At 53.9% G+C, this 22033-nt stretch overlaps 5 protein-coding genes across 5 annotated transcripts; 1 reads left to right on the top strand and 4 right to left on the bottom strand.

Moving 5' to 3' along the window:
* Positions 1 to 633: 633 nt before the first annotated feature.
* PG997_000525 (uncharacterized protein) lies at positions 634 to 3503 on the bottom strand (the record flags this gene model as incomplete). The annotated part of the gene is made up of 2 exons (XM_066804840.1): positions 634 to 1255; positions 1312 to 3503. 2 exons carry the CDS (start codon positions 3501 to 3503, stop codon positions 634 to 636), a joined length of 2814 nt encoding a protein of 937 aa, XP_066674613.1.
* Positions 3504 to 11335: 7832 nt separating this feature from the next.
* Positions 11336 to 12433, bottom strand: PG997_000526 (uncharacterized protein; the record flags this gene model as incomplete). The annotated part of the gene is made up of 1 exon (XM_066804841.1): positions 11336 to 12433. One exon carries the CDS (start codon positions 12431 to 12433, stop codon positions 11336 to 11338), a length of 1098 nt encoding a protein of 365 aa, XP_066674614.1.
* Positions 12434 to 13802: 1369 nt separating this feature from the next.
* PG997_000527 (uncharacterized protein) lies at positions 13803 to 14499 on the top strand (the record flags this gene model as incomplete). The annotated part of the gene is made up of 3 exons (XM_066804842.1): positions 13803 to 13891; positions 13961 to 14201; positions 14248 to 14499. 3 exons carry the CDS (start codon positions 13803 to 13805, stop codon positions 14497 to 14499), a joined length of 582 nt encoding a protein of 193 aa, XP_066674615.1.
* A 1025-nt stretch (positions 14500 to 15524) lies between these two features.
* On the bottom strand, positions 15525 to 16061 carry PG997_000528 (uncharacterized protein; the record flags this gene model as incomplete). Its single annotated transcript, XM_066804843.1, has 1 exon — positions 15525 to 16061. One exon carries the CDS (start codon positions 16059 to 16061, stop codon positions 15525 to 15527), a length of 537 nt encoding a protein of 178 aa, XP_066674616.1.
* Positions 16062 to 16098: 37 nt separating this feature from the next.
* Positions 16099 to 17028, bottom strand: PG997_000529 (uncharacterized protein; the record flags this gene model as incomplete). The annotated part of the gene is made up of 1 exon (XM_066804844.1): positions 16099 to 17028. One exon carries the CDS (start codon positions 17026 to 17028, stop codon positions 16099 to 16101), a length of 930 nt encoding a protein of 309 aa, XP_066674617.1.
* Positions 17029 to 22033: the final 5005 nt, after the last annotated feature.

Genomic DNA, 22033 nt, shown 5'->3' on the forward strand with positions numbered 1-22033 from the left:
GATTCCCTCCCCTCTTAGTAGACTCCTTGAAGAAAAAAAAGAAAGAAAGGAAAAAGCAAAAACAAATCCATACTGCAAAAATAGGGGGTTCCCTTCTCAAATGTATCGATGGGCAAACACCACCAACGTGCCACGACCACCAAAAGTAGAGAACGAATGAAAAGAATCTTTGATCGTACAATGCTGAAAAGTCAACCTCCGGTACCCAAGGAATGTGGAAACAAGCATCCTCCTCTTCCTTCCTCGCTCCTTCTCGAGATGCCACAATTACATCCATGCTCGTGCAAAAGCCGTTCTGTCTATTCCTTCCCTACGCTGCAAATGAGTTTTTGATACCGTCTTATGCCATTTGTCGTTGACGTCGTGTAGCTACCGAAATCATCGCTGCCTTTTCGGAATCCTTTCTGAATCCGAGGAATCTGCCAAAAACAAAAACGAAAAAAGGAGTATTTTTGAAGGCCCGTCAGAACAAGTGAAGTCACCGTTACGGCCTGTTCTGTTCTGCAAGCAATATCGACATGCCCAATATTCTTTCTGAATCTGGAGCGAAAATTTCGAATCCCAGCCGTGTGCTGTGACGCGATTGTGTATGTGAAAGATCAACTATAAACGAGAAACCTTCAACGTGGATGACTAGCGAGAGTTCAGAGACAAGCTCTGGAAAGCACCAAGCCATTCGTTCTGGGGACCAGACGACGGGGTTTTGGTATCCTGAGCTGAGGGTGTGCCATGCGGACTTGGGAATCGGCCCTGCATTGTCTGATAATCCGTGGTCGGGGGGAAACCACTGGCGTAAGCATCGATGCTGGGCATCATGCCACCACCGTAACCGGCAGCGCCAGTTCTGCCCGTGCCGAAAGCACCATACGCAGAGTATGGGTATGCAGATGGCGGGTAGGCGTTATTGGCCGCAATCCCGCGATCCGAGGCGAAGGGCTGACTAAATGCAGGTGGAAAGGACCGTCCAGCGGGATTACCACCTGCGTACGGAGCTTGCTGCTCTTGCTGCTGATTTGGTCGGCGGTCAGCGTTCGAAGAGGCATTTCCATTGCCAGCGCCTGCTCGGCCTAAACCAACGGCACCGGGGCCGATACCGCTGGGTGCTTGAAGACCAAGCGTTGGGCTCGCGAATGACGCCGGGTTAATGGCTGACATCCAGATCCGTGTCTTGTAGATCTTGAATAAGTCGGTGACCAGAGAGTTGAAATTGATGTAAGCATCCGCAAAGTAATAGAATGTCAATTTCTTCCAGTCCCTGCTGCAAGTTAGTAAAGCTGCGCACTTAACGTGACGCGAGAGGTGGAAACTCACATTTGGAACTCCGCATCCAAGATCTCCATGTTAAGCCCGTGCTCTTTAACCTTCTGCATACAAACCCTCTTGGCCTTGGCTTCATTTCCTTCCTTTTCTCGCAGGTTGTGGATTTCGTGGCTCTGTGCAAGGCGCTTGATGAGCTTCGGCTTAAGTTCCCCGGCACTAGGCTCCTGGAGATGGTGCTGGCTTGGCGGCCCCATACCACCTATGGCGCTTCCTTGCATTCCGTTCGAAGCTGCCATAAGGCCTGCCCCAGTTCCCTCTTGAGCGGCAGCGGCATTCTGGGAATACATCATCAACCACTTGTAGTGTTCCTCCGCGTAATGCTCCTTGAGCTCCTTGGCGGTCTGCCAATCAACCTCACTTCGATCAACAGTACCCAGGTCGGTGCCTCGGTCCGCCTCAACAATCACAAGGTCACCAGGTTTCACAGTCAATCCAGTGCCCTCCTGTATGTAGAAGACGTCTGCTCGGGAGCACTTGAACAAGACAATATAGAGGAGCTGGTTGTGTCGTGGCTGGCTCATGCCATACATGCCCCGATGAGGCGAAGGGGGTCTGTTTCCATAGGCAGGAGGCATGCCATATGGAGAGCCGTAGGGATTCCCGTAGGCCGAAGATGCGATGGCTTGGTGGGCTCCAGGAACATGAGAACCGCCAGTGAAGTAGGACGCTGTTGAGCCTCTTAGACGATGATCAATCGCAGAGTTAACGTAATTCAACGGTGACTTACCAGGACCAGCAGTATTGTAAGCCGTCCCGTCATGGTAGCCGCCCATATCATGTGCGTGAGCTGCGTCTGGCGACGTTGCTTCGTACTGTGATGCCGCTTCCCCGATGGAACTGATTGACCCTTGGCGTGTTGGCATATCAGCGAACGAATGTCGACGACTCTGCGGGATATCACCCAGGCCGCCGAATCCAAGGGAGCTCTGCCAGAACGCCTTTTTGACATTCTCGAGTTTCCTGTTTTCAACAGGATACAGAGGAGATCGACTGTTGTAGGCGTTAGCTCCGTATTCGCTCATGCGACGGCCCAAGGCTCGCTTGGATGCCGCCTCGGAATTGTCTTGCGATTCATCAAGCTCGTCTATGGCATAATCCGACTCTTCAGGCACGGATTCATGCACACTGTAGCCATTGCCGAGTCCATATGCGATTGCAGTAGATGCTCGCGGTCTCAATCGAGAGTTCTGGTACTGTTGCGCCTGCTGTTGTTGAGCCTGTTGTTGTTGCGCCTGCTGTTGTTGTTGCTGCTGCTGTTGCTGACGAAGCATGGCATTCTCGCGAGCAAGTAACTCTATCGTCTTTGCCTCGGCAGATTGATGGTGAATCGCGGGAGCCGAGCCACGAGGACTCTGCTGCTCATCATCATCGTCCACCTCCTTAACCTTGCCTAACATAGCACCCTCGCTCGACATTTCGCTGAGCATACTGGGTCGCGAGGGTCTGTGTTGCAGTCCCGGATGGCCGATGGGCCGGCCACCTCTGCCTACCATGGAAGACGGCAGGGTTGGCGTGTTTGCGTCGGGCTCAAGCTGACCCACACTATACGATTGAGAACGATAGGTCTTTGGTGTTGGATGGAGTGGGATGGCAAAAGGAATTTGAGAGTTTGAAGTCTGGTCGGTTGGGCCCGGTGAAGTCTGCCCAAGAGAGCCGTCGTTACCTCCAAACAAACCGCCGCTGCCCATGCCGGGTGGTAAAGCTGACGTAGGTGACGGCAGAACCTCGCTAAGTCGCGAAGGCGGCTCCTTGCTGCGATCGGTGTTCCAAATTCCAGTACCCCAGGGAAAAGAAGATGTGCCCTGGTGGCTTCTCCCGACGGTATGCGCACCCCACCCACCCATGCCGGGGTCCGCCGACGGGGTACTGGGATGAGAAGCAGTTGGCGACATGGTGCTGCTGGCGAAGGAGCCTTTTCTCGGCTGCGGCACAGTTGTTTGGGATGTACTGTTTAACCAAGAGGCACGGCGGACTGGCTTCTGGTGCTGAAAAGAAGCTTGTGGCAGATCGGTGCGGTGAGGATCAACCTCGTCGTCTGAACTTGCCAAAGCTTCCGAGTCGGGGGTTGAGCGCCGAACGTTGAGCTTATCCAGGAGGAGGGACTGATTACTCGGAGCTATCGCAGAGTAACCCACCTGCCCAGGCTTGGATCCCGGGCCGGATTTGTTGTTGCTGGAGCTCATATTATATACACAAGTAGAACGCTCGGTGCAGCGGACGAAGAGCGTTGCGGACTTCTCCGGTCAGTAAGTATACACCAAGAGACCTGTCTGGACTAGTCGACCACAGACGGGGGAGAAGAATAACTGGGGTTGGCGGATTGGGGACTGGGTGTGATCTCAAGTGCAGAGAGACGCCCAAAGTCAATTAGGTGACAGTAATAGCAGGAATTGGCGTCTTGGGTGTAGTGTAGTGTATGCTTTTGGTGACCGTTGCGAAAGTATAATCTGAGCTTGGAGTCAGTTGGGGTGCCCAGGTGAAGAACGAAGGCTTCCAGAACAATAACAAAATCAAACGGAAACAATGACTGGAAAGGTGTGCGCCGCCCAAAGGACTGAGAGGGGATACAATGTGGTGGTGTTGTGCGCGCAGTGAAGAGCGTGTGAATATAATGTTCCAGCGGACCCTGAAATGGGCGAGCTCGAGAGAGCTCCTCTCCCGCAAAGCGTAGCAGCCAACCCCACTAATACATAGAGATCCGCAGCCCCGTGAGGAACGGGCCCGTACATGGATCACACGAGATTAGATTAAAGTCGAGCCACCCAAACTCGGCCCATTCTGATGACAAAGAGCTGATGCCGCACTCACCAATGCCTGGAGCCGCAACCAAAGGAAACGCCAAATCTATGCACAGGGTATCGCAAAAAGCCGTCTAGAGGTTGCAACGGGCGGATAGGAAGAACAATGATTGAAGATAAATAAGGGTCGGATGTCAACAAAGACAGAGATTGTCGATGGGAGGCTATCCCACTACTGAATGCCGTCCAGAGGTCCTTGGGCGCCAGCCGGGACACGCTTTGGGTCGGATACGGAGCGGTGATATCGTATCTGGGGTTGGAAGTTCGAGAGCTTTGGGCGCATACTCTTTCTCGTCCGAGGTTACGCGCGTTGCGTCCCTTGTACTGTTTTCTCTCTCTTCTCTTTCGGGCTCCCTGATCCAGGGTGTAGACAATGTGCTCTGTCTCTCTAATGGAAAACCAGTCTAATCGCCTTCTCTTTTCTCTCTCGTGCTCTCTCTCACTCTCTCGCAGTCTCTCTTCGCCTTTCTCACGTGTGCCGGGACGAGGGGTGGCTGATCGTTTTCTCTGCGCCCCCGAAATCCGTATGCGATTCTCGCCAGGTGCGGCCTCGAGGAGAGTGATTGCAACAGAATACAGCTACGCGAGGTTGTAGCTTCTGCCCATTGTTGAAAGGTGTTGCAGGGTGTCTAGTCTGTCGCGCGCTGTCGCCAAGCTGAGGTAGTGTGCCGGCCAACCACACAAGAGGGGAGGGAGAGGTGGAGGAGGATATGTCGTTGCGTCTGCGGCGACTGCTCCTAGGGTGACAAATGAGCAGGTCGAGTATAGGGAGAGAAGAAGAGGAGGAGGGAAGGTGGGAGGATTTGACTAAAAGGGAATCAGGCCCGGGGAAGTCGATCAATTAAGTCCAAGTGCAGTTGGGAAGCGGGGAAATCGATCGAGGTGAACGAACTGCTGCTGGTGACTGGTGCTCAGGTGCTCAGGTGCTCGCTTTTGCTCTGTTCTTGCGCCTGGTCTACTGGCTTCTCCCACTGTACTAACTGCTGCTTTTTGGTGCTAGTGCATGTAGCTTGCCCACCCCTGCTCGGTTCAGTAGCTTCTGCTTTCTGGCGCACGAGAGAGGGAGAGGCAGAGTGAGCGTTGCAGCGGCACACACGAGACTTTGGGCGAACAAAGTGGCTGGAGGTCCTTTAGCCTCGACGGGTGGTGGAGCGGACTAGGTTCTAGCGCCCAGCAAGCAGGCCAGGGTGCCCCCCTAATGCCTAATGCTTGATGCTAATGTCCTTGTGTGAACCGAGCCTGTCTGTCTGCTGTCGACTCTCTGGCTTGCAGAAACGGGGCCCACCGCAACACATCTGCGTTACGGTTGTGGATGTTGGCTTCGTTTTTCTCGAGCTGCTGACGGCGATGTGATGATGCGTTGCGCTTCTTCTTACTGCGTGGCTGCGGGGCGTGCCAAACGTATGCAATGCGCTTTAGTCCAAGATCCCGAAGACGTGTGCTGCCTTGGAACGAACGGTGGGCGAGTGCGTAGGTAACTGATCGAGTGAGTGGGATTTTACGTACCTTGTTTGCCTGGCTGTTGGTTGAAAGACGTCAGCTGACAGCTTAACTAGGCGTGTATTAGCCGTGCCCAGATGGGTGCAGTATGGACCTGGATGTCAGATAGTACCCACAAGGAGCTGGGGCTGTTAGGTGAGGGATCGATTGATATGTGTGTAGGTACGGAGTACTCTTTGCTGTATGCGTGTGTGTGTGTGTGTATGTGGCTGTAATCGCGTATGCAAATGAGTTGCATCAAAGAAAGCAATCAAGTCGGGGAATGCAGTTCAGTCCCGTCTCATTAATAAGTAAAGTGAACTGACAGGATGGAAGCAGAGACTCCCACTCCCCCTCTAACCAAAACCCATCCACGACCCTGAACCCTACTGTGCAGTCAGATGTACTCGTAGTCGTACTTCGGTCTCCTCCCGCTACCTCATGGCTCATGGGCAGATGGGCAGATGTCTTGCAGCATCTACGACTAGGCGTGTGGGTACATGCCAATTTTAGTCGGCATCGGGTCAGGCTCGAGATCGAAGCTCGAAAGAGGCAGGCCTTGAGATGAGTCGGGAGGGTGTGCTCCAGAATAAGTCTATTGGCTGCTGGCGCTCCTCGTCTTTGACAGAACCTTTGCCATGGACCAATCCCCGCACGCAGGCAGAGCAAAAGCAACCCCCTGGGGCTTGCTTGTCCTACTAGCTGTACCGGTATGGTGTCTTTAGCACCCTGAGGTACTGTAAGTATGCGGAATATCCTCCATCTCGAACCCCCAACTTGTCCACCTACACGCCGACTTCTGGTTTCCCGACTGTAGACCTTAAAGGTAGGCACTGAGCACCTCGGTATACCTAACAACTAAGTGCGCTAAAATAATTTGCCGTCCGAGGAAAAGTGTGGGGATGGATGATCTATGCGATCCAAGGGCGAAGAAGCCTGAGCTTGTTGGCCTCCTTGACAGCGACACCGTTTCGAACGGCGTAATCCCTAACCCGCCAAGGAGGCCCGTGATGTGTTTTCGCTTTCTGTCCCGCTACCAACTCGTAGCAGTCCTCTCCAGGACCTTGTTCTGACCTGGTCCCACGGATATTCCAGCCTCAATCGGAACAGTACCCAGAAATTCAAAATCGCTTTTTGCCCCGACGGCCATGGCATCGGATGGTAAGGTAAGCACCCCAAGCCTCCAACCCGCCGAGCTAACTTGAACCGGGACACACGGAGCCACTCTGATTGCACCACCACCCAATCTTGGCCAAGAAAACCTGACGATGTTGGGCTTCACGTTGCACCGACGCTTCATTGCCGAACCTGCTAGGCCCAGTCGATAAACCTGTGCGTCCTATAGAATGTTACCAGCCTGTGGGAACACAACTTGTGGCTCTCGTCTCGTCCGTGGCTGCCATGATGGCGCCTCAACTATTCCCGTTGATCCCCTCTGGTTGTTCTGGATATGTACGTATGCATTGGCCTAACAAGACTGACCAGCAACTTGCAAGTCTTACCGCGCATGCACATCAAAGCTCTTGCTGTTGGCAACGTTGTTAACTTTCGGCTATGATTTGGTCTCTGATGAGCCCCCTTGAGCTTCTTGGTGCGCCAAACCAATCAGGATGGCATTTGCCATCCTCAAGATATGGGATGGTGCCGACGATCTTTCTAGGCGGGGCTCGTACCGCAGGGGAAGCAAAGAGCTATTCGGCTGGTGCCACCCTCCTTTGCTTTCACCGAGAGGGCTACCCTGGCCTGAGAAGAACCTTCACCTGACGCGAGAGGCGACCCTTCTTTTGTTTGGCAGACACCCTGGTTAGCATCCGCCGCGTAGCGACCAAGCGAAATCCCGCCGTTGAACGTCCTATTCAACCTGCATATTTGTGCGTGGTGGTTGCAACGGAAATAATCAGTATCAGACCATCCTGCCCCCCGCTGCAGCCAGTCGGCGCCCGCGACAAGTTGTTTTCGATCAATGCTGCAGACTGCAGTCGTCTCGTCTTGGCCCCTCCTCACATAACCCCACAATAAGGGCTGTCAATGCAATCTTCTTCACTGTCAGTGCTGGCAATACCACTTGCAACGCAACGCATGGCTCTGACTTACCACGGGGCTAGAAAGCCATACTACATGAGTAATAAAAGGTGATACGAAGACATGCATGTACCCTGGATTACCTACATGCACGCTGTAGGCATGCATGCAAGTCACGGAATACAGCAGTCTCCGAGGAACGACCGTAGCAGCACCAATGAAGCACTGTATTCTTCCATCCAATTGTTATATCCTGGGTATGCAGCGCATATACTCGAGGACTCGAAGCCGCAGCACTTCCCCTCACTGCTCCTCGACATGGGAAGATTCAAGTTATGGCATCCTGCAAAACGCACGTTTGAGCGATATGCAAACTACATGTCACTTACCTGCCTGATGGTTGCAGAGCGACGGGCATCGCGAAGAAGCAATACATCGCTATTACTTACTGCAAGCTGCAGATACAGTCGTGCCAATCACGCTGCATTCTCGCAAGCCGCCATGGAAAGAAAGGTCGATTAAAGAAAGGCACCAACTCGTCTCGAACTTTACTGGTCCGGGGCGGGCAGCAGCAGCAGGGGTCGGTGCGCACACACTGCGCACTGGAAGGAGAAGCAGGGGGCTAGGGGTCAGGGGCGTTTACCCCGGATTTTGCGAACGGTCCTTGCTTGGTCCCAGGTGGCCTATCGCAATTGCTCTCACCACCACAGATCTAAAAATCCCGTCAATCTCTTACACAACTTGGGAATGCACTGGAGGGAGATCCCTGGGCGCCGCCAATCTGTTCGCCAGAGGGCATCTCATGTCTCAAGCGATACCTACATCGATCTGCTCGGGAAACGAGCACAGACGCAGACGAACCACGGCACGCGACCAGGTATGGAGTGGTAGTGGTATTTCGGTACCCGGGTCTCTGAGAGCTTTGAACGTTTACGTTGTACGTCGTAAACCGACATCCCAACCCCAGTAGATGATCCGTGCCAACCTTGCTGGACCGTCTCTCTCCATACGTTACCTGTCAATTCAGGTCAGTCACACCAATTTGTTTCTTGTGGAATATCCAAGCACCTACCTACCGCGATGGCGCCGACTAAAGATCTGGAACCGTTTTCCTCAAGTGCCTGGTCTTTTGGGCCTGGGCACAGTTCTTTCTCTTATCTGCGCTCAAAGGCTGTTTTTATTTTGGCGCGCGTAAGTGTACTAACGGTACGCAATTCTGACGTAGCTGCAACGGTCGCTTTCTTTTAGGATGCCTGGACTCTGGACACGGTTCTGCACGGGATTCGAATACCATATCATACCGGCGGCAGACCATTTAGTTACGTCATCGGAAGATTTAGGCCAGGTACACTTTTCTCCTTCATACTCTCTCGCAGTCCAGTCCAGGGTTCTTCAATGGCGCCTCTCATAGGAAGATGCTGCATACCTCCGATGACTATGCAACTTGACGTACGTCTGGTTGGTGGCATGATAGAGGCGTCCCCCATGTGACCCCTCTCGCGGTTCGCCCCTCTTCTCGACATGTCGCCACGAACTGGATTTCTTCAAACCACGCACGCCGCACACAAGACACGGCAAACGGGCAATGTCACCCCCTCTGCCCTTTTGCTGAGCTGCTTCAGTAGCAATGCTATCCGGTTATGCAACTAGTCTCTCCAAATCTGGGGTACGTTGGACGATCGCCTTCTCGCCAAGGGATCAGCAGACGGGAGGCTGTCTGACCGGCAACCCACACCCTGCTCGCGGAAACAACCTATTTTGACTTTGTTCTATCAGAGCGCGTGTTTTGACAGCTACTGTTTCTGTCGGGCATGAATAACATCCAATACAATGGGCCCCGCGGGCCTAAGGTTTGGTGCTTGATGGTTCGCGGAAAGCCTTTTCTTGTTTTCTCTTTATCTGTCGCATTCTTATTCCCATCATGGGTGGCATTTTTTCTTCGACTTCTGCGGTGAAACCTGCAAGACCTTGACTTGACAAGTTGGACCTCCTTTCGTTAACCTAAGCCCCAAAGCTCGCATAGACTTTTTTGACGTGATGTTGTGTTACAACCACGGCCCGCTACGCGCTATGAGAAAAAGCCCAACTTTCTCCCCTCTCTGTCCCCTCTTCCTTTCTCTCTCATAAAGTTACCACGTGGAACATTCGAAGTTCGAAGTCTCGAAAAAGACAGAACTCAAAGAACCCTTTCGTTGAAGTCTATTTTCTTTAGCCCGGGCTCTAGATAGGACGATCTTGATGAGGGGGAAGGATAGCGACTTAAGTGGTCATCTGATGGATATTGAACTTGGGCCTCCCATCGAAAATCTGCAATCGTTGCCCAGTGGGCCAATGCCAGCAAGGGCCGATACAAGCGTGTTTCTGAGGGCTCCGGTTCGGAACCTTGCCTGGTTCTGGCTTCTGCGTGGCAGTTTGACGTATGAACCGGGGGACGCTGTGATATGTCCCCAATGTCAGGTCTGACGAAGGGATCTATGTAGTCGCCAGTGGGGATCACCAGATTGCCTGGATACGGTGTACCTTGATATAACTTGACATATCATCAATAATAACCCTCCGTGTATTTGTGGTATCATACAACAGTGAATGGACTGGTTCATTCTTCTGCTTCGAGTTTTGAGGGGGAATATAGCCCCCAGGCATGATACCACGTATGGGGGACATCAATGATAATCACGAACGTCCATACTAGGATTGAGGTGAGATTACCAAAGTCTGGACATGTCCAAATCGGACCAATTGACGATATACTATTCTTATATATCAGGGGCTCAATACTGGCGGTCCATCATGGACTTCCTCCGTATGGCTCTACTGAGTCTGCTTCCGCTTTCCGGCCAGCTGCTTAATAGGGGGAAAGCTGCCAACACGTAGGCGACACGACGGTAACAGACTGCTGCTTGGTGAACGTCCTTCTCCTTCTCCCAACTGCCCGACGAGCTCAGTACATATCGATTTAGGCCGCTCAGTCTCCATCTTTCTGTAGAGCTCTTTGGGTTGTCTCTCGTAGGGAGAAATCCCTCCCCCTTTTTGTGCTGTCGAGATTCTTGCGTGAACTTGCTAGGAGGTCAATCTGGAAAGGTTTCTACAGAAGCGGACGTTCATTTGACGTGGAGTAGCTGGCTGGCTGATGGGGCCCAACAACCAAGACAGACAACTGAGATATGATAGCCTCGCCAAGATGAGCTTTTATTTACCTACAAGTAATGAGTAAAGACAGAGTCTTCGGCTCTCGGCTAAATCCCAGGTAGGCAAAGGGAACGTGTATTACACCTTGAGGTGGTGACTTGCATATGAAAAAGGGGTACCATGCTGAGCTGCGATAAGATATAGCGGGATATGGCACATCAAGCGGTTTAAGGGTAGGTATTGCCTATATGTTTTCATATGTGAATCTAGGCTGTTTCACGGAGAGCCTTTGGGGTTCTCTGCAGGTACGGGGCCATAAGCTGTGCAAACCACATGGTATTGAATTTTCCTTGACAGACAAGTTTGTATTTGTGTGACTCAGCCATATAGAATGTGTAGATAGACTGACAGAGGTTTATCCAGGGTGTGCATCCCAGCTGTCAGTGTCGCTATAGCCAACACAAGAATAGACCAGGCCTCAGAAAGGGACACACCCAGAGTACTGTACAGGAAAGAAAGCATGTTCCCATCCTCGACCGGGATAGTTCTAATATACAGTCTCTTACACGTCGTGCTATACTTCCCCTTTAACCGGGGACCGAGTCAAGGGCTCCCTTGCCAAACGCCGAAGGTGCAGCATCAGGACCCTTCTGCGCCCGCAGCTTCTCCTCGAACTTCTCAAACTCAGCCAGCGCAATCTCCTCCTCCGGGTCTGTGACTTGGTGTACGCCTTGAACTTCCTCGATCTGTGAATCATGCTTGTTAATGCCTGCTTTGAAGGGGCTGGGGCACACGGAGTGAAGAAAACTTACGTAGTGCATCAGCATGCTCTCAATGCCGTTCTTGAGCGTAACAGTGCTCGAGTCGCACGTCCGGCACGCACCGCGCAGCTTGAGGTGGACGTGTCCATCAATGAAACCGCGGAACTCGATATCGCCACCGTCCTCTTGGATCGCGGGCCGGATGCGCGTCTCGAGCAGCTCCTTGATCATGCCGACGACCTCGCTGTCGTTCTCGTCGTACGCCAGACTATCCTGCTCCTCGGGGGCGCCGGTCCCCGCCGCCTCCACATCCGCCGCCGTGACCTCCTTGCCGTCGGCGCCAATGTCGCCCACGGCCGCCTTCTTGCTGACCGTCACGATGTCCTGCCCCGCCGTGATGGCCTCGGTGATGAGGCTGAAGATCTCGGGCCGGATGTGCGCCCAGTTGGCGTCGGCGGCTTTCGTGACGGTGATGAAGTCGGCGCCGTAGAAGACGGCGATCACGCCGTCGATGTTCAGGAGCTGCGCCGCCAGGGGCGACGGGTACGGCGGCGCGATCGTCGAGCGCGGGTTCAGGTACTCGAGGAAGGGCGTCGGGAGGCCCGCGGGCAGCACGGGCTGGTGGGGCAGGAACTTGAGGGCGTCCGGGTTGGGCGTGTTCTCCGTCTGGATGAAGAGGCTGCGGGTCTGGACCGGCGTTACTAACCGGGAGGCGGCGGCGGCGGTTGTGGAAGAGGAAGAGAGGACGGGCCGCCGGGTAGACGAAGAAGAGATGCGCGCGCTGGTGTGGGCTTTGCGCGAGGCGGTTGCTGTGGCTTCGCAGACGAAGGTGCGGGCGCGGGGGGCGACTCGTCTCGTCGAGGTCGACAGGAGGGTGGTGGCGGCGGCTGCGGCTGGCCGCATAAGTTGGCTGGAAGCTGTCATTGTGTGTATGTCGTCACGACTCTCTTTAGGATATCGGTCGTTGAGGGAAGGAATTGGTAGGGAGGGCGCCTAGTCGATATACATATATATTCGTCTTCGAGAAGTCCTGGACCAGCCGTCGTCGTTGTAGGTGTTGGGTTGGTCGGCAGTGTCAATGTCGAGGTTGGATGTTGGTTGTAGGTTTAGATAGGTCGCTGTCTCGTTGGCCACTCGCAGCTCCAAACGTCCATTAACCTTACCTAAGCTCCTAGGCCGAAGTGCCCGCCATCGACGTTCGGGCTAACCGTTCGAAAATTTGCCGCTTAGAAATCCACCCTGCCGGATACGCCCCCATTTTCTGCCCATTTTCCGCCCCCCCAATGCCCCATGACGCAAATTTCTGTCTGCCAGCGCCAGCGCCAGTATTTTTCTTTTCCCCTTCCCGAGCAACGCCTGCGCAAAACGACCCTGACAAAACCCAACTATGGGCCAACCAAATCTCGTGCCAATGTCAACTCCACCGAACCGACTCTCTGGCCAGCCTTGAAACCTTTGATTAATCTAGAGATCCAGCGGATGCGAAGTTGACCTGTTAGCCTTGTCCAGACCCTTTTCCAGTATTGTTGTAGACCTACATATATATTCCAGGAACCCTTGGACTGTAATGCCTCCAACTGCATAAACCTTCATTTCCCGCTATTCCATACTTTCACCTACGAGCAATACTCAGCTGCTGTCGTACTATCATATGTTGGAGCGCGCTGCGATTGCTGCCCATCCATCACCCGCTATCCCATCGCCAACTATACCGTCGATGCCCAGTTATCACTTCTATTTCTTCGCTGCCCGTTGTCCTAGGACTGGTTACCCCAGATTACGTGAAAGGACAAGTTCTACCTGAGGCGTTCTTTCCGCTGGTACTATAAGATCTTGACTAAGAGATAGCTGGTTGAACCACACAGACGCCCAATGGATTTGCTCTGACAACAAACCTCTTCAGAACTTCTTCAGTGGCGACAACTCTGGATGTTGAGCCCATATCCTCCACTGCTTGTAGATCTACTAGTATATCCTCATTTTTGAGACTGCTCTGCTGCTAGGTCGCCAAGACAATCGGTTGATGTGCAATTTTTTGGGGGCAACAATCGCCAGTTCACATCACATAGATCCTTATCGATAGGTGAAAGGGCGCGAAGAACATCGCGATTGTTACTGTTGACAGGGCATCGACGATTCATCGATAAGACGGAAAAAGAGTGAGTGGATGGAAGGCGCATATTCACTGCCCGTTCACCATCTCTTTGCGCGCCCCCGTCGCGCGCCTCGATCACGTCACTGAATAACACCACCATCACCACCACTCACAACCAACCTCAAGAGACCATTCAAGATGGCGCCCATGATACCCGCAGAGAGAATCTGCATCAGCTGCGAGAAGGAGGATGGAAAGTACAAGTGCACCAAGTGTGCCAAGTACACGTAAGTTTATATCGTTATCACATCTCAATACGACCAGAACTACCTCATAACTAACATTCAACCCAACAGATGCTCACTCCCCTGTTCCAAAGCCCATCGTGAGATCCACGACAACGAGCCCCAGCCGGAGCCCGAGTCCAGCAGCAGCGCCTCCAAGGCAGCCGCAGCAGACAATGAGCCCGAGCCCGAGGGCGGCCACTCGCCTCTGACCAAGCTCTTCAAGAAGTACCCCAACCTGCCGCATCAGCTGCGCGCCATCGCGGACTCGACGGATCCGCCCAAGGACGAGAGCGGCAACCGCCTCAACTTCGTCCCCAACCCCGCCCGGCCGCGGCGGCCGCGGCGGCAAGAAGCAGGAGCCCTGGACCCAGGAGATCGGCCTGCAGAACGGTATGACCGCGCTGCGCCGCGGCCTGTCGTCCGCCCCGCGCGGCAGCGCCGAGAGCGAGGGCCTGCGCGAGTACTGCGAGCTCTTCAAGCACCAGCTGGCCGAGAAGGCCGAGAAGGGCGAGGATCCGGACGCCGAGTTCCGACGCCGGGCTGCGCAGCACGATGCTGAGGTCATCCGGAAGCTCATGGAGGAGGAGCAGAAGCAGGGCAAGGACTAGGGTATCTGTTGGACTCTCCGGAACGAAACCAGGAGTTCTGGAATTACGAAGAGAGAGAGAGAGATGAGAAAGAAGAAAAGGACTATGAAACCAACGAGCATAGATAGTTACATGCTCATAATAATTGAATAATCACGTATGACATACATATCTCCAATGCCACCCGCCAACCACAGAGGCCAACACGGTTAGGACTCTTCAGGTTGTACTTGACCACAATATCCTACTCTCGACAACATGTATAGATCCGCAGTATCACTCGGCGTACTCCTACAGTGAGATGAGGGACGCTGTAGCGAAGCCCACGCCATTGGACTAAAGTCGAAGGGACAGCAGACTACAGGATACCTTCAAACCGCCCATCGAACCTCCGAGTATACAGCCGATGGATCCGACCCCAGACGACAGGGAGAGATCTACGCCGGCCACAATGACGAGCCATTCGTCGGCATTGACGACCCCAATTGGGTTGCTGGGAAGAATGAGGTCACAAAACATTGGTTGTTGAATATTGGATCACAGTAATATATCCCGTTGCTACGAGTCATCGTATCACTACCAGATACCCCAGACTTATTTTCCCTAAATCGGTTATATATCAGACAGAAATTATATCCAGGATGTCCCAAGAAGAGCCATCTCATACCAATGCAACGCCATCGCCCAATGCGGTGTAACAGCCTTGCTTCCAACGACCCATTGGACGCCACATTATGTACGATTTGCTCCATGCTGATCACACTTACGACATCGAACACCAAACACCAACGACACGACATCTTTGAAAGACCTGTTTTTGTAGACATTGAAATATTAAATTTTATCATTCAAAGTGTGGACTTCATAACTAATCGTGATCAATAGCCCCCTTCCTTTCCTTATACAACCTACCCAACCCAACCCTGAACACACTTTTACACTCCCTGCCCCCCTCACGACACCAAGCAAGCAAGCGATGCCGTTCAACTCCAAATAAGCCCGACCCCAACTCCCAACTCCAAACAGCTCGACGACGCGCTTTTCCATCAACTCAACCGCCTAAGCCGCGCAAAGAACCCGCCCCTCGACAGCGCCTTGACCGGCGACGTCGTCGTCCCCGTTTCCAATGAAGTAGCGCTATTCCTCGACTTATTGCCGCTGCTGCCGCTGCTGCTGCTAAAATTACTATTCAGATGCAGCTTCGAGGACGACACCAGTTTCGTCTTGAGCGCCCACAGCGAGTCCGCCTTGCGGAGCAGCGGGCTCCTCGGCACTTTGCTGGGGCCATTGGACTGCTGCTGCGCGAGCTTCTGGTCCTTCTCGTCCTTCTGGGCCCAGTCGGCGCGGCGGTCGGCGCCCGTAGCGCGGTTGCGCACGACCAGGGGCTCGCCGTCGATGTCCACGGCGGGGCCGGGGCGGCCGCCGGGTAGGAGGTCCGCGAAGCTCAGGGAGCGCTGGCGTCGGTGGTAGCTGCTGTTGTTGCTGGCCTGGTTATGTGCCGGCGAGAACTCGCCCGTCTGGTAGTTGTAGTGGCAGTCGTCGCCGTTGGTGTGCAGCGGCGTGTCCTCCACGATGTCGCCCATGTTGGCCCAGTTCCAGTTGTGGTTGATGTGGTGGTTCCTACCATCGGGCGACGACGAGAGCATGGGGCCGCCGCCGGCGGAGACGGCGAACCCGTCGGCGGGCAGGGAGTGGCGCTTGTTCCGCGCCGCGGGCATGGCGGCCGCGGGAGATAGCGGCGGCGCCGGTAGGATGGGCCTCGTCCTGGAACTGGTTGCGCCCTTGCAGCTTCTCGCGCGTGCTCTGCGCCCGCCGCAGGGCGCGGTTCTGCTCGCCGGGCGTCTTGCTCGACTCGAGCTCCGTCCGCTCGGTCGCGGACCCCTCGATGTGGAATTTGAGGGCCTGGCGCGAGAGCGGGTGGACGTTGCTCATGTCGTACAGGCTGGGCTTGGCCGTCGCCGTCCTGGCGAACTGCTGGGCGGCCACCTGGGGCACGTGGTGGTAGGGTTCTGCCGGCGGCTGGTCGTCATGGGCAGGTTCTATCGTTGCCGGCTTCTTCGCCCTGGTTGATGACGACTTGCTGCGCTTGACGTCTCTGGCTGTGGCAGCCGTGTCCATCTTGGAGTCGGCGCGTCGCAAGTTCTGATCCCTGAAGCTCGCATCTGCTCGCGGCGGTGCGATGACCACCCTAAGACCCGGACATGTGGTCCCGGCCGTTGGAGCCTCCGCCCTAGCAGCGAAGCTTGTTGCTGACCTTCTCGTGTACACCGACGTCAGGGAAGCATTAACGTCACCGGCGTCAGAGGAACCCGCCCGAGATGGGTCAAAAGAAGCTCCATCGCCAGCGTTATATGCCCTCAGTCGCCGCGCCTCCCGTTGTGCGTTCTGCTCGGAAAGCACGATGTATAGCCTCCGCCGCAGGTCCTCGGGGTCCGGCGGCAATGATTTGGGCGGGTGTGACGGTCTCGTCCTGCCGTTGGCCTTGACTGGCGGCTTGATGGTCATGTTCAGAGCCAGGTCATTCCTGGGATTCACCCTGGCGAACTGCATATCTGTGCGTCGGGTGTATAGACCCGGGAATAAAAAAAGGTAGTAAGAGAGTCTGAAGACGGCAGAAGGGACATGCAGGCCTCAAGCTTTTTGGTGTCCAAGTGCCGAGAAACCCCAACCCAGGTTAGTTCAGGCTCAACCCCGTCCCAGAGATTATTAATTATTGAAAGATTAGGTAGATTACGCAACACCCGGAAGGGTCCTCAAGCCCTTGATGCGCGAAATGTGCGGATTTGACGTCAGTTGGTAGCCCACTCGGGAGGGGGATAGTCGAACGATATGGCCCCGAAGTTTTGTGGCTCGATGACGGCGCTGCTGGAGTTTATAATGGGAGGTGGTAGTGTCCGTGGACCCGACCCGGGGGTTCGTCAGTCTCGTGGGGACTGGTTTGCTTGTTCTGTGTGTGCTGGACCAGACCAGGACACCAAAGCCGGCAGAGACCTGTCTTGAGACAGCAGGAAAGGCTAGACCTCTGGTGAAAGATTGTGCGTTAGAAAAAAAGAAAGAAAGAAAAAGATGTCACTCTCAGATCAAACATGATCAGCGAGCAGAGGGTCGGTGGGCAACCCATGCGGTTTAATAGAAACATAGCTCCCCCAGCAGTCACGAGAGCGAGGGAGACAGCGACTCGACCAGGAACCGAATCCGGCTTAGAGGAGCCACGGGCGCAATCCGGGGTTGCATGGATGGGCAGCCCAATGAGCCCAGGCTAGCCATAGCGCCGCGCCCGCATCGACACCCTCGCATTTGACAGGGCCCCCTCCCAGTTCTGTTCCAGTACCATCCCCTCTCAGTACCTCTCACTAATCCAGTCATGCTGCCCCTCGCCTGCCCGCCATTGGCCTGCTAGCACCGGTAGCGTCGAGGGCTAACGCAAATTACATCAGACGATGGCCCTCGGGAAGGAAATGAAAACTAAACTCAGTCACGATGGCTTCGAGTGGGAACTGCTGCGCTGTGGTGTTTTTGTGTCCTGTCCTCCATGTTCCAAGCCTAATTTTCCGACTCATCTCAGATCTCGGCTTGTTTTCTAGATGAGACAGAGAACAAGAGGATGGCTTCACATACACACACTTCTAGCCCTACCTGTCCCCAGGGAAGGGATGCGATGCAGCCATGGGGTTACGTACGGGGGTAACAAACAAGAGCTGGAGGCGGGTAGCGGTCTGGTAGGGATTCTGCCCATCCATCACAAGACCCTTCATCTTTGCGATAGGGCGGGTAGCCTGGATATAGTAGCACTGCTAGGGTTGCAGTGGACAAGGGCAGGGTCGACTTCCTGCTGCTCTGGTTGGTGCATCTTCTGCCGGTTCAGTATCATTGGGTGGTGCAACCTACGTTCGACTTAGGCCAAGAACTAGCTTGCTCTCGTTGCGCATTGGTGGTGATTGAGTGCCAAGTGCAAGCAACAATATTATCCAGTCAAGAGTCGAGAGTCAAGATCAAGCCTCACAGTCACGGCCGTAGTCATTTCTCCGCTGCTCCTGCTGCGGGAAAGAGGAAAAAGCCAAAACCAAAAGATGGCCAGGCACCACGCCATGTAAGCATAAAAACGAGCTGATGTGAAATAATGGCCTGCTGTCTACGTCCACACATGTCAACAGGGGAAGAAGAAAAAAGGCGTCGGATGGAGCCGCGGATGATCGTGCCTGGTTCCTTGTTTTGTGTGATCCGGCTAGACGGGTAACCACAGTAAGCTGCTGCTGCTGCTGCTGCTCGGTGCGTACATGCGTGTGCTTATGGCAAGATGGCTCATGGAACGCAGTGACCCGAACCGCCGATCGCATCGCAGCAGCAGCGGCCAGCCAACCCCACGATCCGATCCAGCAAGCCAGCAAAGCACAGTCCAGTACTGCACAGTCCAATTGACGAATTGTGTGATCGACGATAACTTTGTCAGCATCTAAGTTGAGACATCGGCAGACAAATCGACGCATCACGAACTGTGTCGCATTATTCTACCGCAACACTGTCTTACTCTACTTGCGCCTCAAATGTTGGAATCGAGGACAACAAACAGCCCCATCGTCCGTTGCTGTTTTCTTTTCTCGAAGTTCCTCCCTTCATGTTGGGCACCCCTCCTCCACGTACCTACCGAATTTGACTAGGTTATTAAACGACTACCTACCTCGACCCAGAGAGTGTTGACGAATGGGCTGCATGCGGCATAATATTGCCGGATCTGCAGATTGGTTACCACACCACCGAACGAGAGGGTGTTGTTTCCACCTGTTTCTCGTGTCCAAACGCGGCCAGCCCATTTCATTTAGGGGCATGCCATTCTTCCAAGTTTGACTTTTTGCGACTTTACACATTTGGGTTGGCCGTGTCTCAGCCCTCCGCCAGAAGGAGGCGGCCGTCGTCGACTCTACCTAGAAGCGCTCTCTTCCGAGGACGGGCGCAAGAAACACGGCCGCCGCAACGTTGCCTGGTAACGCCCTGCCATAGATGAGACCCCAGCCGGGCGTGCAATTGTGCAAGTTAATATATCATTGTCGTTCCCATTTGGTGGGACCCCATCCATTATGAGCCTCTCGATTCCTCTACACCCTCAATGTCGGCGCCGCCCCCTGATAGGATGGCTTACCCGCAGACGCAACGTATGGACCAATAGGTCGCACAGGAAGCCGTCTATAGAGAGTGCTTCCTTTTGCTAGAGATGAGAAGGCGTCTTGCCTTTTCACTTGCTCCGCCTATTGCTGACACCAGAAACTTCCTTCTTTGGACTGAAACATTGGCGTGATGAGAGCCAATATACCGATTGTTGCTATAGGGCTGCGAGATCGACCCGAAGCTAGCGAGTGCATCTCAGCGTGGGAAATAGAGATACTCGTAGCCCAAGATCATCGGGGAGAGTCCTGGCTAAGTGGCTAGCAGGGAGCGTACGAAAGCCGCTGCTGCTATCCCCCTTGTCCCCTGGCACTAAAAAGGTTCTCTGGGTTCATTTAGGTTATTATGTGACAATGCAGGTCGTGATTGGGCCAACATGCCTGCGCTCCTTGGCTCCCCAGCTGCAGCACCGTTTTGGTAGCTGCGGTTCGTGACTGGTGTCGCTTCTGGCCAGTCCCCTCCGGTAGCATGCAACCAGCCAAGCTCTAGAATACGAAGATGCATGTATGTAGCAACAGCCCACCACTGCATGCATATATACACAACAAAACTGATGTGTCTTATTCATCCAGGAGAAAAGTCCCCGCTGCTGGCTGCTGCATCTGGGCACATTTTCCAAACATGCTACAGCAGCAGCAGCACAAAAAGCATTGTGCTGCAACGCGGCTCGTTGGCCCAACGATGCGATAGGTAGGAGCAAGCTCCGCTGTCTAGCGGCGGGCTTCCCGTCTACCGGTACTCGAAAGTACTTACACCAGAAATGCCGACGTGCCCCGAGCTATGTCAATACCGGTCCTGCGACACCGCTTCTCGTTGTCTCGAAAGCCAAGCCAGTGGAGGCTGATTGTTATTTGAGTCTGCAAATTGGTATATATCATCAGCCGTAGAAGAGCGCGGCGGATCAGACCAGGGCTCTCTCTCGCGGTCTTTTGCCGATTTTCCTTACAGCTGGATTCTTGGAAACCTGCTTTACCGGTAGAAGAAAGGGTGCCTCCGAAAGCCACAGCTCAGGAGGATCGTTGATTAGTAGTGTGGCCATCTACGTGAGTTCCACGAGCAGAATCCAAAGCCATGCCGCCACTGTTGTGGCGGGTTGTCGACGGTGACGACGCCGCCGACATTAGAAAGAGGCCACTTCCGCGACGACTGCTTCTCCTCGTCGCGCCTCAGGTCTGCCCAAACGAAACGAAGCAATAATATATGAGGATGTGGCTTTCACCGTCGAGCCGAAGAAGCCCCGCGAGTATGCTGCCATCGTTGAACCTTGAGTTAAACCTTGTGCCCTCTGGCTGGCAGGAGATACAGCTCCGGACATTACATAGGAGGCACCAATTCCACGTTTAGGGGCGAGAGTTGAACCTGTGTCAGGCTTTCGGACTCCTCAAAATGAGATGCGCTTGTTTACATATTCCACCGTGTTCTTTTTTTATTACCCGAAAGATTAATCAATTTGTTCTACCGTTATTCTGGCGAAACCGAGATTGATTCCATTTTCTATGTAAGTAGGTACAAACTATCTCCAGGAGTATGTTGGGGGACTTGCAAGCAACGCCCTGATCGATCCGGAATCAATCAGACCAACTCCGAATTGTCCCAATATCATTGCCACGGTCTCCGGGGCACCACCTGTACCGGCCGGCCCGGACTCAACTGGGCCAAAGTACGTATGCATAACCAGTATCTCATCCGCCCATCGGGTTCGTGCTCTCCGATCCACCTTGGCGAAGGCAGTATGAAATATTCCTTACAGTAATTACCACAGTCGTATCGAAACGTGCGCAGGTGCGTGATAATAAATACGCTGAACCTCTAGACCAAGCATCACCATTCTCACCAACTCGACGGACGGCGCAAATTAAGGTAATTGTTTGCGACTTTGCTGCCGCCTTCACACGCCTCACAGCAGCCAACCGCAAATCCACCACCAACGACCTCACCATTTCCATACATCACCCCCAGAGCTCTTCTGTGTCAATAATGCCAAGTGCCAGCCCTAAGGCTGAAATGCGTAGTTTGTATTCTACTATCCTCCTGTTATTTCATGCTTCATGCTTGTTCAGTTGCATCTTCGGTGCGACATGGCAAGGGGCAGGCAGCAAATATGTTCGAACAGCAGCGACGAACAAGAGGTAATCAGATCGCGATGTGGCTTTCCTCCATTTGCTAAGTAAGTCCGAGCAAGAGTGATGGGTTTACATCGTGAGTTCACTATGAATTGGCCATGGGAACCACTGGATGTACAGCATTGGTATCTTTCTCCTTGGAAGGGGAGTGAGTTGGGCAGGGTAGGCATCGTCTGTCCCAATAAAATGAGGCAGTGTACTAAAAAGTCTCAATGATTTAAAGCAGGCATCAGTCGAAAACTATTGTGACTTTGGTTTCTTATATCTACCTA

This window comes from Apiospora hydei (assembly GCF_038363865.1).
Source record: "Apiospora hydei strain CBS 114990 chromosome Unknown utg000002l_segment0_segment0, whole genome shotgun sequence".
NCBI classification, from domain to species: Eukaryota; Fungi; Ascomycota; class Sordariomycetes; order Amphisphaeriales; family Apiosporaceae; genus Apiospora; species Apiospora hydei.